This window comes from Acanthochromis polyacanthus, chromosome 18 (genome assembly GCF_021347895.1).
Source record: "Acanthochromis polyacanthus isolate Apoly-LR-REF ecotype Palm Island chromosome 18, KAUST_Apoly_ChrSc, whole genome shotgun sequence".
NCBI classification, from domain to species: domain Eukaryota; kingdom Metazoa; phylum Chordata; class Actinopteri; family Pomacentridae; genus Acanthochromis; species Acanthochromis polyacanthus.
The window spans coordinates 23,256,467-23,274,763 of NC_067130.1; the positions used below are offsets into that span (position 1 = coordinate 23,256,467).

Below are 18,297 nucleotides of genomic sequence, written 5' to 3' on the forward strand. Positions count from 1 at the left end.
TTCTTTCTTTCAGAACTTGACCAAGGAGCAGGCCGACTACTGCCTCTCTCACATGAAGCCCTACCTCGACAGCAAGGGCCGCGAACTACCGTCAGCTTTCGACTTTGTGGAATTCACTCGCTCGCTCTTTGTCAACTGATCCCTCGCCCACCAGTTACCGATCGGAATGCGTTTTCCCACACACACATCAACACGAACACACGGCTGAAACTGCATGATTGTGCCACTCGGAATATTCACTAATAACTATCTGTACTATCTATTTATCTTGCTCTTTGTGCTTCTCATGATAGCATAGTGGATCTGTCTACATTTGAATGTGATTGTTTTTAGCTGTTTTAGCTTGAGCTTTCGATGAATTTAAGAATCTAATAGTAACAACACCTTAACAGCTGCAGTGTGCTTTAATAAACGCTACTGGTTAGAACTGGAAACCTCTGCTCTGTATTTATTTCACTTTCACATTTGCAATCACTATAAACACACTTGTCTGACAAGGCTCAGTCAGTCCTTTGCAGCAGTTTCATCTGTCCCAAGTAATGTCTCATTCTGCCACTTGATTGGCAATCTGCTCCAGCTGGCTGTTCTCTCTGGAGCTCTGCTCTGTCAAATCAGTGCTCAGCTGCCAAATACCGACTGTCCCATCTGTTTTCCCCACTGCTACGAGGTGAGGATTCTGACAGTTGAAGTCAAAACAAGTTGCAGCTTGACCTGCATCTCCCTGACCAATGGTGGCTGCTGCTCTCGGAGACCTGCGGCCCAGGTCAAAAATCTGCACCTCACCTGGGAAAGAAATGTGGCAGACGAGTCAGGGATCCATCTATTTTATACCCAAGTACTGTTTTTTCTCTCCAAACTTCTTGATATAGCAAGAGTGTTACAAAGCAAGCTAGATCTGATATGTGACTGTAGAGGTATTGTGTAATACACAGATGACTGCCGTTTTAGATCAAGTAGAATCTGGTGCAAATGTAAATTCAACCATAACCACGTTTAACAAATCACTTACACCATCATAACACAGTTGTAATGCTTTACCTTGTCCGTTGGCTGCAGCAAAAACCAGTGGTCTAGTCGGAGACCACTGCACCTGAAACACGTAGGAGTTCGAAATCCTGAGAGAGACCAGTGGGTTGGGCTGCAGCAAAGAGTGGAGGTGGACCTGACCATCAGTCCCTGCACTCACAAACAGATTCCTGTAAATGTCACATGACAAAGATCACTCAGGACAGAGTAACCTGTAAAAGCAACACAGAATATTTCTAAGTTGATCCTGTGTCATCCTGTGAGAAAGGGGTCACCTGTGGAATGGGGAGCAGTGTATGGAGTGGATGGGGCCACTGTGAGGCCTGAATGAGAAGACTGCTGGGGCTCTCAGCATCACACTCTGGCCCTCTGAGGGCACTGCAGCTGGTGTCTGGGAGGAGAAGGAGCATCTAAGCAGCAGGCCGCCCTCAGAACCCACTAAGAAGGTGTCGGCGTCCCAAGGAGACAGAGCCAGGGAGGTAACACCCACAGTGCTCCTGCCGCAGGCCTGTACACAGCACAACACTAAATGTTTTCACTGTTCTGTCAAAGTTAAACTGTTTTTGGTTTAGAGTTTGCGAGAAATTTGTTTTACACAGTCTTGTTTATAGGATCCATTCATCAAAGAAATTATTTTGTAAAGTAAATGCCATGCCTCCCAGATGTGAACCTTTTGGAATGACCTGTTTTTCTGCAGTAACTGGTCATGAAATCTGATCTGATCTTCATTGGTCCTAAGTATAAACACAGTGTGGTTCTGCTAAAGGCATTTATAACTAGTCGGATTCTTTTGGCAGCAGCAGCCTCAAACAGGAGTGTCCAGCAGCTGCAGATCAGACATGCATCAGCTCAGCCAGATTCTGTAAAGCAAAGAAGCCCCAAATCAAGACACTGCCTTGACCATGCTAAACCACTGGGATATATTTATTTGGGTATACAGTGCCCTTTTTGTTTTAGGCACCATGCTTAACATACAGCATCCAGGATTGCTGTCAATGATCTGTATGTTATTCATTCCTGTCATTTGCTATCTAAACTTGTGTGTGTGTGAAACCTGTGTGTACATAAAGCAGTATCTGGTCCTAAAGGCTCCCGGCAGATTTCCATAGGCATGATCAAATAATTTCTGATAACTCTGTTGAATTTATTAAATACGGACTAAATTCAGCTGTCATAAGATATGATAAATCCCTCACTATCAGGTCTTGCTGAAAGCTCTGTTTAGGACCTCTGAAAGGGTTAATGTCTGATTTATTCTGTATTCTGATGCTGTAGAGCATCATTCAAGTTTAGTTTCTATTTCCTCCTCAGTCTCACCTTTAAGCTGGCACTGCTGCTGTGGGGAACTTGCTGGCGCACTATGGCATATGCAGCATTCAGGACAAATCTGCCCTGATCTGAGTCCACCATCCACAGCAGCACCCTTCCTCCTGAGCTAGCACTCAACACTCCAAACTCTCCTTTCTTCTGCAGGGGCACCCAAGCAACCTGCACACACAAAGGATGTGTTTGAACCCTCTTATCAGATGAATAACTGAAAGACAATTTTACTGTGCAGGTTTTTTCAGTTCATTCAGTCGTGTTCTTTGTTTCTGCAAAACAGATTTCACTGTCAAAGAAAATGCCCTGTATGATCACACACTAGTCTTCCTATACTGATTATTTCTAACAGAGAGCCAAACAGATTGTGTGCACGCACCTTATAAACAGGCTCTCTGTGACTGTCTGCAGACATTCCAGTTTGAGCCAGGATAGGGTCGTGAGTCCGACTGGTGTCCCAAACTACCACCTCTCCACTGTACAGACCCCCTGCAGTCACAGTGTTACACACACACAGTCAAGTTAGAAGTGACCTTCAATAAGGCTATATATTCATTCTTAATCCTGTCAGGACCCTACAGTTATGACTATACAGTGCCTTGCGAAAGTATTCAGCCCCCTTGAACTTTTCAACCTTTCGCCACATTTCAGGCTTCAAACATAAAGATATAAAATTTTAATTTTTTGTCAAGAATCAACAACAATTGGGACACAATCGTGAAGTGGAATGAAATTTATTGGATATTTTATACTTTTTTAACAAATAAAAAACTGAAAAGTGGGGTGTGCAATATTATTCGGCCCCTTTACTTTCAGTGCAGCAAACTCACTCCAGAAGTTCAGTGAGGATCTCTGAATGATCCAATGTTGTCCTAAATGACTGATGATAAATAGAATCCACCTGTGTGTAATCAAGTCTCCGTATAAATGCACCTGCTCTGTGATAGTCTCAGGGTTCTGTTTAAAGTGCAGAGAGCATCATGAAGACCAAGGAACACACCAGGCAGGTCCGAGATACTGTTGTGGAGAAGTTTAAAGCCGGATTTGGATACAAAAAGATTTCCCAAGCTTTAAACATCTCAAGGAGCACTGTGCAAGCAATCATATTGAAATGGAAGGAGTATCAGACCACTGCAAATCTACCAAGACCCGGCCGTCCCTCTATAAACTTTCAACTCCAACAAGGAGAAGACTGATCAGAGATGCAGCCAAGAGGCCCATGATCACTCTGGATGAACTGCAGAGATCTACAGCTGAGGTGGGAGAGTCTGTCCATAGGACAACAATCAGTCGTACACTGCACAAATCTGGCCTTTATGGAAGAGTGGCAAGAAGAAAGCCATTTCTCAAAGATATCCATAAAAAGTCTCGTTTGAAGTTTGCCACAAGCCACCTGGGAGACACACCAAACATGTGGAAGAAGGTGCTCTGGTCAGATGAAACCAAAATCAAACTTTTTGGCCACAATGCAAAACGATATGTTTGGCGTAAAAGCAACACAGCTCATCACCCTGAACACACCATCCCCACTGTCAAACATGGTGGGGGCAGCCTCATGGTTTGGGCCTGCTTTTCTTCAGCAGGGACAGGGAAGATGGTTAAAATTGATGGGAAGATGAATGGAGCCAAATACAGGAGCATTCTGGAAGAAAACCTGTTGGAGTCTGCAAAAGATCTGAGAGTGGGACGGAGATTTATCTTCCAACAGGACAATGATCCAAAACATAAAGCCAAATCTACAATGGAATGGTTCACAAATAAATGTATCCAGGTGTTAGAATGGCCAAGTCAAAGTCCAGACCTGAATCCAATCGAGAATCTGTGGGCAGAGCTGAAGACTGCTGTTCACAAACGCTCTCCATCCAACCTCACTGAGCTCGAGCTGTTTTGCAAGGAAGAATGGGCAAGAATTTCAGTCTCTCAATGTGCAAAACTGATAGAGACATACCCCAAGCGACTTGCAGCTGTAATTGCAGCAAAAGGTGGCGCTACAAAGTATTAATGCAAGGGGGCCGAATAATATTGCACGCCCCACTTTTCAGGTTTTTATTTGTTAAAAAAGTTTAAAATATCCAATAAATTTCGTTCCACTTCACGATTGTGTCCCACTTGTTGTTGATTCTTGACAAAAAATTAAAATTTTATATCTTTATGTTTGAAGCCTGAAATGTGGCGAAAGGTTGAAAAGTTCAAGGGGGCCGAATACTTTCACAAGGCACTGTAAATTCAATAATTAATTTGGTACGTCTAGCTGAAAATCAGTACAATCTAAGAGTCCTGTTATAAGTCCTATGTTTAACCTGCTCCAGTGAAGGTTACTCCTGCAGCATACGTTAATGTAGTGATGTACCCTGGTTAAAAGTGGGCCGGTTTCATGATACAGGACTGACCCAAAGAGAGCTTAATCACCCACAGATCTGGCTCTGGGGAGAAAGTCTACCAGAAACTTGGGTTTTCTGTTCGATGATCAAGGCTCCTGTGTCCTCTGTTGCTCATTTGTGTTGATTCACCCTGTCCATCATCAGGAAGATGAGACCATTTCCGTCTGAACATGCAGCACAACTCCTGGTACAGGCTCTCACAATATCATGCATCGGCCACTGCAACTCCTTACTGACAGGTCTCCCCACAAGCACGGTCAAACCTCTGCAGATGATGCAGAATGCTCTATGATCTAGTATTGTAAGCTGCCGAAAAACAATGTCAGTTTCCAGCTGAAAACATGTCTTAATACTTTTGAAAAGTTTGTTTCTAAGTATCAGAGGATTTTAGACTGTGAGCATGCATACAGTCTGTTATCAGCTTCACTGATGTCAAAGAGAAATGAGAAGAGGGGAGTGTACCTGCAATGAGGGCTGGCTGTTTGGGGTGACAGCACAGGGCTGTGACTGCAGCAGAAACATCTATGACCAGGTCAGCTTGTTTGCTGTGCAGACCTCGACGGTTCAAGTTCCATGTGCAAACATATGACCTCTCAGTGCTCCAGTCACCATCGTCAATCCTGTCCACCAAAAACACACACGTGAACCACACAGACATCATGGTGACCACAGGGAAGCTTGTCCACTTTCTTGTTACCAGTTTTTGAGGAGTGGAGTATAAAATACTTAAATGAGGTGAAAATCAACATCATTGTGTACACAGTTGAAACACTAACATACCGACCATAGGCACAGGCAATAACTGAACCTGTACAACTCCAGGACACACTGGTAACATGAAATCCTTTTTCTTGGGCCCTTGGATGTTGAAGACAATGCAGGCAGGAAACCTGCAATCATAGAACAGTATCATACAAAGAACTCCTCATGAAGATACCATAATAAGGCTTAAGGCAATTAAATGATGTTTCACATTCATAACAATTCATCACTCATAACCATCATGAGGGAGTCTGATGGTTCACTCTGCAGCAGGATGAGTTCAAACATTCAGCCAGAGTCACAAAGAACTATCTTTAGCCACAAGAAGAACAAGGAATCCTGCAACAGATGGTCTGAACCCCACAGAGCCCTGATCTGAACATCACAATGTTAGTTCCAGATTACAAAGAAAACATTGAGGCAGACTGAATCCACAGATGCACTGTGACAAGTACCTGTGTGGAAATGTACTGATGGCATATTTTTGAAAATATTCTCTAAAGTATTGTCTATCCCTAAGTATTTTACTTTTAATTCCTCAAACCTTTGTACAGTACTGTGGATCAGTTGCAGTCTGCTTCCAGAAATTTGGTTCAAAACATTTTAACATGAAGATCATGAAGGAACAAGTACATATGGGGTGACATGCTCATGCTCACAAAGCTGACAGCTTAAATCAGGAATCACTGAAAAAAAAACATTTTAGTTTAGTTTATTGGGCCTGCTTACCTGCTGACTGTAGTTTTCCCAGTTCACCAGCAACCCATCAAAAGCATGACTTTTGGCATTATTCACCAACTCTCTGATAACCATATCCTCAACGCGCTGCAGGAAGCCCCTCGGGCCGGGTGGCTCTGGCTCATCACGGTTCTGTAGGAGAAGCAGAAGCTGCTCTGTCTCCTGGTCCTGTGGCTCAGTCTGAGTAGAACTAATGGTTTTGCACACAGTCTGCACCACTGCCTCAGCACTGTGCACTGCTCTGGTCTGACAGCCTTTCTGAAACACCAGCAAATAAATGCCTTTTTACTAAGGAATCAGTCATGCATAAGTGTGCACACAATTAGATAGAGCTCAGCAGGGGCATTATTAAAGCTCTTTTTACAGTGGCATATCTCATTATATAAAATGGTAAACTGTGCTCTTTAGCTGCTTTGAAATTTATGTAAAGAAAAAAAAAACTTCATAAACAATCCTTAATTTGTCAGAGATATTTTGGGGATTTATTTTAATTTAATATCTGTTCACAGACAGCATTTAATTATGTTGACTGCTTGATTGTTTGTACAAAAAAAAACACATTTTTGATTAACTTAAACAAAACTTTCTTCTGTACTGAGTATTAATACAGGTCAAATTAATATTCAAGTAGTCCAAACACAGACAGCTTTTTCAGGGAAATCTCTGCTCTGTTGTTTCATGCAGTTAGTTGCTTGTTCGTGTGATTTCTGGGCACATCTCCAGACAAAGGCCCCAAAGTAGAAATGCAATGCAACCAAAGTGAATACACCTATGATCACTGGCACACAAGTTAGAAAAATTCTAATCAAAGAAAAAAATTCAATACATCTGTGATTTCCGGTGAACTGCATGAATATGGCTGTACAAGCAGACATAACTAGATAATTTTTTTCTGTTTGGAATGGGCCATAGCATCACTTATCAGAGCTGCAGTGCCATCCTCTCACAATGACACCATTGTAGTGAGGAACTGCACAATATAGCTCTGAAAAACAGAAAAGTAGCAGAGATGGGCTGAGATGCAGACAAGCACGACTAGGCAAAAGCCTGATCCTATCCGTCAAAGCAACCCTTATCAGGATTAAAAAGGCCAAGGTGATCTGGCCAGAGTAAAAACTAAACTTAAATGTTAAACAGTGTTTTTGCAGGATGTGGGTGTTGTGTTGTTTTGTTTGTTTGTTTTTGTACTGTCCTGTCAATGTAAATCAAGAGGAATGGTGCTGTGAAAAATAATTTCCCCAATAAAGTCTAAGGCTAAGTCGAGATCGAAAGATCTAATCTTATTTATGAAATGTGGACAGACATTTGAGTTTCTTCTGTGGGGCCTGCATTTTTAATACAGTACATCCAAACTGTATTTAATGAAGAACGAATACCTATTGCTAACTTAGAAGTAATACAATTAATACAAATAAGGTGGTACAATGTAAACAATTTAGCTGAAGTGACTATATGGCTCAACCGTTGTTTACTGTACACCCTCAACTCGTCCCATTGCGTTTATTTTTGTATTATCATATCAGAGACTTTGGTAATCTTTTCGAGGAAGACGTGGCATGCTGTGTGTTAGCTAACATTAGTTCCTGTCAGCTGTTGTACGTTAGATATTCTGGAAAACATATAGTCCTGCTAACAAAGGACTGTGGAGGTAAACCTGGTCAAACATACCGACTCCTGCGCCGCCTGCTGAGACTTCCTCCACAGTGACTGGACGCTCACTGAGTCCAAGACTTCGTCAGTAAACATGATAGTTAACCTGCTATAAAGGAAACGCGTTCATATTCAGAAACACTGACCACGTTTTTAAAAGGCGCTCTGACTTAACGCTATCTGTTTTCTGTCGTTTTCCTACATCTCAGCGTTGGACGCTCCCGGAGCCATTTTACGCTCAGTGGTGTTTCCGTGGTTACGAAGAGGCTGTCGCGAGACAAGAGACAAATCCCGCGATCACTTCAGCTTCTTACTCCAGTAAGCTTTTCTGTTATTGGGGTTTGGGCGTGTTGTCCATAGACATAAAGAGTAGACGCCGCATCGACCGCAACTGCTTGTTGGGGGTTGTCACCATAGACATATATAAAGAGTAGACGCCGCATCGACCGCTAATGCCTGTTGGGGCCGCCATCTTGGTCCGGTCACCCGCTCCACTCAGCACTGTTTGACAGCGCATTTAATCCATCTTCACTATTAAACTGATTTTCACGCGTTTTATATTTGTATTTTTTTTTTTGCTGCAAACGTCATACATGTAGCTATGAGACAGGACAAATGGTTCGGCGTATTTTAATATCCATAGCGGGAATAATAGATAATAATAATAATGGGAGACGCCAGTGTTTACAAATAGTGACGTCACGAAGTCACGTGATTAGGGCGCTGGTTGGCAAGAGGAACCAGAGGAACAATGGCTGATGATAGCAATGCGAACTATCCTTTCGTGAAATTGTCCGATTATGCTCAATCCTTATCACCTGAGGCCCGACAAATATACGTGAGTAAGCTGAGACATCAGGGAAACAGTAAAACCTTGCCAGATCCCTACAATTTGAAGACTGGGCGGGTTGACGATCCTTCATTCTGGCCGGACATTTCCTTCACCGACATTTATTTTTAATTGATTGACACCGCTGGGCAGTTCACCCACCCAAAAATATATAATTATGAATAAAAAATAATATATCTTCTGTTAATCTTCAACAAGATGTCAAAGAAACATCAAGAAGTTGCTGTATTTTTTGTCTGCAGTATGGGTTCTATGTAACAGTAACAGACCCACAGCATTGGTGATCGAAAATAGGACAATTCTAAAAAACGATCGCTAGACGCATACAGAAACAAATATGGTTACAAATAGGAGGCTGCTGGCTTAAGGAGATGTTATTGAATATGCTTCATTCGACTTTAGTATACTTTCATCGCCTAAAAAGCGATCGGTAACACATGACAACACTGAACCAAACCGAAAGTGTAGAGATCGCTTCACGCGAAGAATGCGACACTAAATCAGTATCTTTTGGTAAATAAGCTCAAAGTTGGACATACTAAACATGCTAAACTGTTGAATAGTTTACCTGAAGAAAAGTGGGAGCCACAAACACGATCTCTGCTGCTTACTGGGGTACAATTTTTCCTGTTGATGGCTGAAGCCACCGCCATCTTCTCTCTCCTGACATCGGTATTCGGTGAAATTTCAAGCCTGATCCCTTCTCAAAACGCTTCGTACAACCAACAACTACACACGCTATTACCACTGTGGTAAATACATGAGCAATTTCATTCATGAAAAGCGATAACTTTACGTATTTGTTTCTAACCCGATACCGTTCTCGTAGCAAGCCGTTATGTTACTGCCGGTTCTTGCCAACCAGTAGCAGTCTTGTACCACGTGACCATAGCAAATGACGACACGCTGGCGTCTCCCATAGACCTTTTCGCAGTGACGTCAGAGTCTGGGACACGTGACCATACCTTCCTTAGCAACGCACGCCGCCATTTTAAGAGGGGGCAACAAAGTCATTAGCAACCGTGATTTGACCGCTGAAACCACGCGGTTTTGACCCAGAGACAAACGTCTGGTGATTATTTCGGAAATCTTGAGCCAAAAGCCAAGCTACGGTATAAAGAAAAAATAGAACTGGTTGGTTTGCAGTCATGTCCGTACCAAATTGCACTGGGATCATGGGAAAACGACCCTACTACATGTCCAGATCTTCATTAGCACTCCATATACGAGTACCTTATCAACAGCCCAGGTATCCACACAATGGAGAAGATGAAGACTTATAAAAGCCTGGACTCACGTTTTCTTTGAGGTATGCTTATATTTATACGTTTTTGTGCATACAGGTCAATGTCAGAATGATAAATGCCGTGTAAGATACGGCTACACCAGCTCCGCTATGCTAAGCTAATGTTAAGCTAACGGGGTGAGCCATTACACCTTTTAATTTCAAGTGTAAGTAGTGTATGTATATTAGTTAGATGTGCATTATCAAAACTAAGAGTCAGATACCTGTAAATGAGCTCTACCCACCCTAGGCCCAAGGGTATGAGGTGCTAACAATAATGAGGACAATGCTGCTGATTACAGCATAGTAGTTAGCAGAACGAAAGGGAGGAGAGAAGGTTTAAAAATAGCAGTGTGAGTAGAAAGACCCCTGACTTTTTGTGGGAAGCACAGCTAGCACTAGCCTAAGCTAAGTAGCTAGCCCTCAACATTTCAGATAATTATAGACATCATAAGCTGCAGTCAATTCCAGCCACTTTCAGTACAAAAAAATCGCTAATATTCTATTTGTAAATAAAAATATGATGAGAAATACAGGGAATATTGGACGTGCATCGCGAGGTGCATTTCCTTGAAAACGACCTATTCGTTGATTATATACCGACTTCAAGATATGTTTTGGACAAAATATGTTACTGGCTTGTTTTGTCTGGATGTCCAAGGTTGGATTATGGCCGTTTTTGGTGGAATATTTTCATCTGTGTGTAATAATGAACCCGGAAATGTGAGTCGCGCTGTGTGCGTTGAAGCCGTGTATAGAGAACGGATATTCGTTGTTTGTCGGACAAATGTGGTTATATTACCCGCTGTGGTAATCACATCTGAAAGTGGTTTATATCGGCGGATTCATGAGAATCTAAGCTTTCCATCGGCGTATAGTGTTTGCATAATCGCGTTTGCAGTTTCAGACATTTAGCAAATTGCTTACGCAGATTTCAAAGTGTACCACGGGCGGGACACTGAAGCGCAACTGGTTAAGCTTATTAATTAATAATTTCAGAAAATCAGTTAAGGGGTAATAATTTCATGAAACAATATACCATTGACGAAACGCTGACTGCAAACATAGGACCATTTTGACTGTGGGCTCCATGTGGTACCATTATTGTTAATCCGCCTCAATGCTGTGAGCCATAAAGTCCTTTTCTGGCCCTTTTCAGTCGGAATCCTGTAAAAGGAAATGTTCTTGTTGCTCCATGACTGAGAACTACAGCCAAAAACAGCGCAGGTTTTGGGCATATCAGCTTTTGGTCGTTCAAATCGGGAGGGAAACGTGGGAAAGTAATGGTCGTCAAGGCAAAGCATACCCCTCTTAAAATGGCGGAATCGCGTTGCTTGGGCCGGTGACCGGCGGTGACGTTCGATGATGACGTTTCGGAAAAAGGTCTATAGGTAATAGAATATTCTGATATTAAGCTCGACTGTAGACAGGTATTTTGCAAACACTGTAAACACACACACACAAATATATGTTAGAGAAGCAGATAATGCCAGTAAAGTCAATTATTTTAATAATTTGAAGAGACAATATATGATTCAGAGCCTACGTCATCAACAAGCTGCGTGCACATCAAGGCAACGGAAGTACCGCTTCATATAATTTACCTGGCATTGTTCGCACCACACGGAGTAGCAAAACTAAAAGCTAACGCTGAACTGTCGGCATCATAATGTCAGGCTGTTGTGTTTTTGGTTGTCCGAACCGAAATACTCAAGAGGGACATAAGTTCTACTGCATGCCAATGGGCTCTCAGCCGTTTCAGAGCAACCGAAGGCGGCTGTGGCTCCAGGCTATCAAGCCAGCGGATTGGACGGAGGATACCATCAACAATGCACGCGTGTGCTCTGTTGTGGCAAATAAAGTGAAATCAGTGCAAAATATACTGACGAGCTGTCGGTCCCCACACGATTAGAGCCACTAATAAAAACCCTGTTGACTGTTGTGAGGGGGACATAAAAAATAAAGCGGCTGGAATCGCTGCCATAAAGGTGCAGTTTGCTGTGTGTATGTAGTTCTCCACTTTGTTGATGATCACCCATGCCTCATACATCGTAGTCTTCTACCCTTGCCTTTGGCTGGGTAGGATTTCAGACATCAAAACACAAAACTCTTTGTCAGTGTCCTTGTATCTCACCTGTACCTGTCCACAAATTGCATAATCATAGGCCTCTATAGATTTGTATGCTCGCAGCTTCTCTCTAGTGTACACTCTAGGTTTTTCAACTAAATGCAAAAAAATATCAGGCCACTGAATATTGGGCACTTACTAACGTCATAGTTCCGTTCAGTAAGTGTACAGGGATCTGGGAGCCTCTTGCCATTTGTTAAAGTGATCTTTTTAAAGTATTTTTCGCGATCTTTTACTGATAATGCACCCACATGGCTTGACAAGCCACTGCCAGCCGCCATACTTCCGTTGCCAGGGTGCGCGCACAGCCCTCTTTATTTACCTACAGTAAATGGGTCTATAAACATATATAAACAAAATACTGACTAATGAACACATATTTCTTATAAAACAATAGATAGAAGTTATATATCAGAGAAAATGAATAGATATAAATCATAGATGGAGTATCAACATCATTCACATATATATAAAAGTTATATATCAGAGAAAATCATACTACATATATAGGCTAAATCATGTATGGAGTATCAATATAATCAATATATCAGAAGACATAATATATATAAATCATATGTGGAGTATTAATACAATCAATATCTCGGAGCAATCTGGAGCCCCAGAGGTATAGTGTGCAGGCCCATCGGTGTATGGACACACCCTGGCACTTACCAATCCAGATCCCAACTATGGGGAAATAGTGGTATAGTGGGACCTAAACCCACTTGCTGACCCGGCAGCACGAGTTGGCAGTTGTACGGTTGTGGCAGTCACATCACAATGTTCCCCTGGCACCCTACCACACTTTTGACAAGCGAAGGAACTCATAAGTCACCGGTTGACAAATACCAGATCCAGTTAGGAGATCACTGCGGGGCAACCTTCCTTTGCCCTGGCTGTCATGCAACTTGCATTCTGCCAGAACTAGGTACTGGCTAGGTCCAGAGATGAGTCTTTGTCATGGGCAAGCATTTACTCATTACCTTGTTGCCCTGGCGTTCAACATCATCTTGTACATGGACAGCTCTTCACAAATTCAGCGACCAGCAAATCGAGAGTCTATAACCAATAAGACTGTCGTTGCTCGGCAGGGTTCGCGTGCAAAGCAGGCCAGGCCAGACCAGACCAGGTCGTCATCCCGCTACTGCTACATTAATTCTAGCAACCTGGAATGTCAGATCTATGGGCATTAATTTGGACCTCATAAACCCAAAGCCTCATAAATCTGCCATTATCAACACAGAACTCAGCCGTCTCAGTGTCGATATCGCAGCTCTCAGCGAGACTTGGCTTAACGGAGATGGTCAGATCCGGGAATCTGAATACACCATATTCTGGACTGGCTATCCAGATGGAGAGAGACCAATGCACGGTGTGGGTTTTGCAGTTCGGAATAGATTACTGGACTGTATCACACAGCCTATCCCCATATCTCCCCACCTGTCCACCCTCCATATGGGCTCTGAAGCAGGCTGCACCACGTTTCTGTGTGCCTATGCTCCCCCATTATGCTCTACTGCGGACGCCAAGGATGATTTCTATAATCTTCTGGAGGACACCTTATGTAATACTCCAAACGGAGACAACGTTGTTATTCTTGGCGATTTTAACACAAGAATCGGGTCTGACAACAAAGCGTGGCAAAATGTGATCGGCTCCCACGGCACAGAGAATCTAAATGAGAATGGACAGCGCCTCCTGGAGTTCTGTGCCAGAAACAATCTCTGTATTCCATCTTCTTTCTTCTCTGGTAAACCTCGCTCCAAGGTTACATGGAAATACCCTCGCTCTGGACGTTGGCATCAACTTGACCATATCATCACCAGAAGGAGGCAACTGAGTGACGTCATGAACTGCCGCAGTATGCGTTCAGCAGATTGCGATACAGATCATGCCCTTGTACGCTGTAAAATCAAGCCGCAGCCAAAGAAATTCCACACAGTTCAGCCCAAACCAACAGCTCGGGTCGACATTTCCTGTGCCTCTGACACAACCCGTGTCTCTACCTATCAGCAGCTTTTGATGGATAAATTCAATTCTAATCCACCAGCAACAGACCCACGGCAAGCCTGGTCTAACATCAAGTCCATAGTCACCGAGTCAGCTCTAAGCTCCTTCGGCAAAAGGCAGCGTACTCAACTCGATTGGTTTCTTGACTCTGCTCACATCCTCACTCCAGCCATTGAAACCAAGCGCACAGCCAAGATCCTTGTCGCTCAGCACTGCACCAGAACGTCAGTTATAAAACTCAAACGTGCCAAAAGTGACGTTCAACGTCTAACCTGCACTGCTTTACAGACGTCCTGGCTAAACCTTAGCATCCGCATTGAGAAATGTGCTGCAACTGGCAATATAGGAGGTGTGTATAGTGGCATTAAAGAAGCCTTGGGACCAACCGCCAAGAAAACTGCACCGCTGCTTGCTGTAGACGGGTCTCTGATCAACGATCTACCTTCACAACTGGACCGCTGGGTGGAACATTACAGTTAACTTTATGCCAACCCGGTCGATGTCAACATCAGTGCTATCAACGAGACCATACCACAGCTCTCTGTCATGGTTGAGCTTGACAATCCAATAACCTTGAAAGAAGTCCAGTTGGCTATCAAAGCTCTCAAGAACAACAAGGCTCCTGGACCTGACGGCATCACATCAGAACTACTAAAACATGGTGGAGGAGCTCTGGAATCTGAACTCCTGTCCCTCTTTCTACTATGCTGGGAAAAACAGCTCCTTCCTCAAGATCTGAAAGATGCCAACTTTATCAGTTTGTATAAAAACAAAGGAGCTCGCCGAAACTGCAACAACTATAGAGGCATCTCACTGTTGAGCATCGTTGGGAAGACGCTGGCACGGGCTATCCTGCCGAGACTCCAACTAGTAGCCGACCGTGTCCGTCCTGAGAGTCAGTGTGGTTTCAGATCTGACCGCTGCACATCAGACATGGTATTCTGTATTCGCCAACTCCAGGAGAAATGCATTGAGCAACAAAAGCCACTCTACATGGTTTTCATTGACCTAACAAAAGCCTTTGACTATGTCAGCCGACAGGGACTGTTCACCATTCTTCAACGCATTGGTTGCCCTCAGACTCTACTCGCTATCATTATGGCTTTTCATGACGATATGCGAGCCACAATCCAGTTTGAAAACACCAGATCAAAGGAGTTCAACATTCGCTGCGGAGTCAAACAAGGATGCATCCTAGCCCCCACTCTGTTTGGCATCTTCTTTCTCAGTCCTGATTAGACGTGCCTTCCAAGTACCCTCTGATGTATTGCTCCACACACGCAGAGATGGGAAGCTTTTCAACTTGTCACGCCTTAGAGCCAAAACCAAGATCTCCAAGGTGCTGATACGCGAATTCCTGTACGCAGATGATGCGGCCTTTGTCTCGCACTCCCAATACGAAATCCAGAGTATGTGTGACTCCTTTTCTGCAGCCTGCAAAGAGTTTGGTATGATAATCAGCCTCGGCAAGACAGTAGTGCTCGGTCAAAACACCCTGTCAGCTCCTCATATCCAAATAGATGAGACCCCCCTCTCAGTAGTAGAAAATTTCTGTTATCTGGGCTCCACCATCTCCAACAAATTCTGTTTGGACACTGAGCTGAACACCCGAATTGGAAAAGCTGCAACTACTTTTGGTCGACTCAGTCCTCGTATATGGAACAACAACAGCTTGTCCGTAAAAGTCAAAGTCAAGGTATACGAAGCCTGTGTCCTCAGCGTTCTCCTTTATGGTAGTGAAACTTGGACTACCTACCGCAAGCAAGAACACCACCTGAACGCCTTCTATTTCAGATGCCTCCGCTCCATCCATGGCATATCATGGAAGGACCGGGTACCAAACACAGATGTACTCACGATGACTGGCAGTCTGGATATGTACACCATCATCCGTGTCCGTCGACTACGCTGGGCAGGCCATGTACACCGCATGGATAAAGACCGTCTACCCAACCAGATCATGTATGGGGAATTGGCACATGCTCCTCGCCCACGAGGAAGACCAAAGCTGCGATACAGGGATGTTCTCAAACGTGACCTTGTTGCCTTCAACATCCCAACACACTCCTGGGAAGCTGCTGCCTCAGACCAAGACACCTAAAGGCAAATTATCAAACATGGGACCCTCACAGCATCAAACTGCTATATCTCCTTTTGCAAAGAGTGCCGTGCGAAGAAGTCGTCGACTCCATCGTCGTCTACGACGGGATAGGCCAATGATGATTTACTTCATGTAGGTTTCCCAAAGACTTTCGGCTGAGGAGGAAGTAGGAAGCAGCTCTGGAGAGGGTGGGGTTTGCTGCAAGTGATGAGTCGGTGCTCTGCAGCAAACATTTCAAACCTGATGAGTTTGACAGGGTGGGGTGTGAAGTGTTACTTACTCAGGGAAACACACAACAATGTACCTGTGTATTGTATATGTAAATAAACTGTTCTAATCTGCTTCTATCTTGTTCTAGTCTATTTCCTTCTTAGATGTATATAACAGCCTAGAGAGAGAGAGAAATAAATAATTAAATAATAATTAATTAACATTAATACTTAAGTTGTTTATCGTAAAAGTTAAACTATCCTGTTCCAGTCTCTCATTGTTATATGCATATATCATCCTAAAGAGAGGTATAAAAAAATAGTTAATATTAATAATAATTGTGTTTATTGTAAATGTAAATAAACTATCCTGTTCTAGTGTAGCTCCTTGTTATACATATATATGTATATATATGTGTATATATATATGTATATATATATATATATATATATATATATATATATATATATATATATATGTGTGTGTGTGTGTGTGTGTGTGTGTGTGTGTGTGTGTGTGTGTCAGGGTAGAGACTGCGATTTGGTAGAATTGGAGTTTCTACCAGTAGAGATTGCGATTGGAGTCTCTCTACCAGTAGAGTTTGCAATTGTAATCTCTACCAGTAGAGATGGAACTATAAATCTGACCCCTGCTCTGACCCCTGACCCTAACCTTAACTAACCCTGACCTTTAAATCTGACCCCTGCCCTGACCCCTGATCCTAACCTTAAAAGTCTAACCTTAGCCCTGACACATCTCTACTGGTAGGATTGGAGTTTCTACTGGTAGAGATTGCGATCACAATCTCTACTGGTAGAGACTCCAATCACAATCTCTACTGGTAGAAACTCCAATTCTACCAAATCGCAGTCTCTACCATGATATATATAAATAATCTAAAAAAAGAGATTCTCTGTAACCAGACGGGAAATGGAGGGTTGGAAGTTTTAAGTTTTGAAATTATGAATAATATTTTCAAATTAATTGGTTATGTCGCCTCATCAGAGAAAATGTTAATATGTGGAATGCAATACCAAATAATGCATTCAAAAAATTAGGAGGAATTCATTTTTTACTTAAATGTAATTAAGTAAAATGCTGCTTATGCACTGATGCATTAATATTTCTAATGGAATTTATTATACCAGTGAAAGGTGTTGATGTTGTGCTGAACAAGAACTTTTGACAAAATACCAATTCAGTTATCAAACTTCCATAAACAGGCGTTGCTCTCCTGGGGGCTGATCTACAAACGCGGCTTCTCGCCAACCAGCTGCTACATATGGAACAACCAACATATACAGCACAGAAACAAAACCATATTTTACAAATCTTGGTTTGATCAGGGAGTATTATGGGTCAATCAGTTAATCGATGAACAAGGACAAATCTTACTGTACAACCAATTTATTAACAAATACCATCTCACAATCTCACAAACAGAATACATTACAATTTCCAATGCAATACCAATAGAAATTCTGCAGCTCCTGAAAGGTTCCCAATTCCACCCTCTTACTCAGAAAAATGATGCCAAATTATTCATCCATAACATAGACATAACAACCAAAGTCTGCTCAAATAAATTTATCAGGAATCTCATTCAACCCTCAAATCGACCGGCAGCCAACTCTTACTGGAGTTCATTGTATGGGGAGATAAACTGGAGAGCAGCGTGGCTGGTTGGAGAGAAGCTGCTCATTTACAATAAGGTCAAAGAAACATCATACAAAATCTGTCACAATGTATATCCGGCAAAAAACAAAAACAAAAACCTGGAGAGGTTTAAATTAAATATAGACTACAACTGCGACTTTTGCCAAACAGAACCAGAAA

General features: G+C 42.8%; 2 protein-coding genes across 9 annotated transcripts in view; one reads left to right on the forward strand and one right to left on the reverse strand.

Annotated features, from left to right (window-relative positions):
- sptan1 (spectrin alpha, non-erythrocytic 1) overlaps positions 1–434 on the forward strand; it is an 80,534-nt gene extending 80,100 nt beyond the window's left edge. For all 7 annotated transcript variants that reach the window (XM_022217959.2, XM_022217960.2, XM_022217963.2 and 4 more), the window contains one exon: positions 14–434. In XM_022217959.2, the coding sequence (XP_022073651.1) occupies positions 14–139 (126 nt within the window). In that variant the 3' untranslated portion in view covers positions 140–434. The remainder of the gene's footprint in view (positions 1–13) is intronic.
- dync2i2 (dynein 2 intermediate chain 2) lies at positions 422–8,342 on the reverse strand. 2 transcript variants are annotated; one of them, XM_022217967.2, is made up of 9 exons: positions 7,896–8,342; positions 6,219–6,359; positions 5,508–5,617; positions 5,190–5,347; positions 2,726–2,835; positions 2,344–2,514; positions 1,302–1,534; positions 1,039–1,196; positions 422–783 (listed from the first exon to the last, which is right to left on the reverse strand). In XM_022217967.2, the coding sequence occupies exons 1-9, from the start codon at positions 7,971–7,973 to the stop codon at positions 545–547; spliced, it is 1,398 nt and encodes a 465-aa protein (XP_022073659.2). In that variant the 5' UTR covers positions 7,974–8,342; the 3' UTR covers positions 422–544. The 2 variants fall into 2 exon arrangements, with proteins under 2 accessions (XP_022073659.2, XP_022073658.2); XM_022217966.2 differs by having other exon boundaries at positions 6,219–6,485.
- Between the last annotated feature and the right edge of the window lie 9,955 nt (positions 8,343–18,297).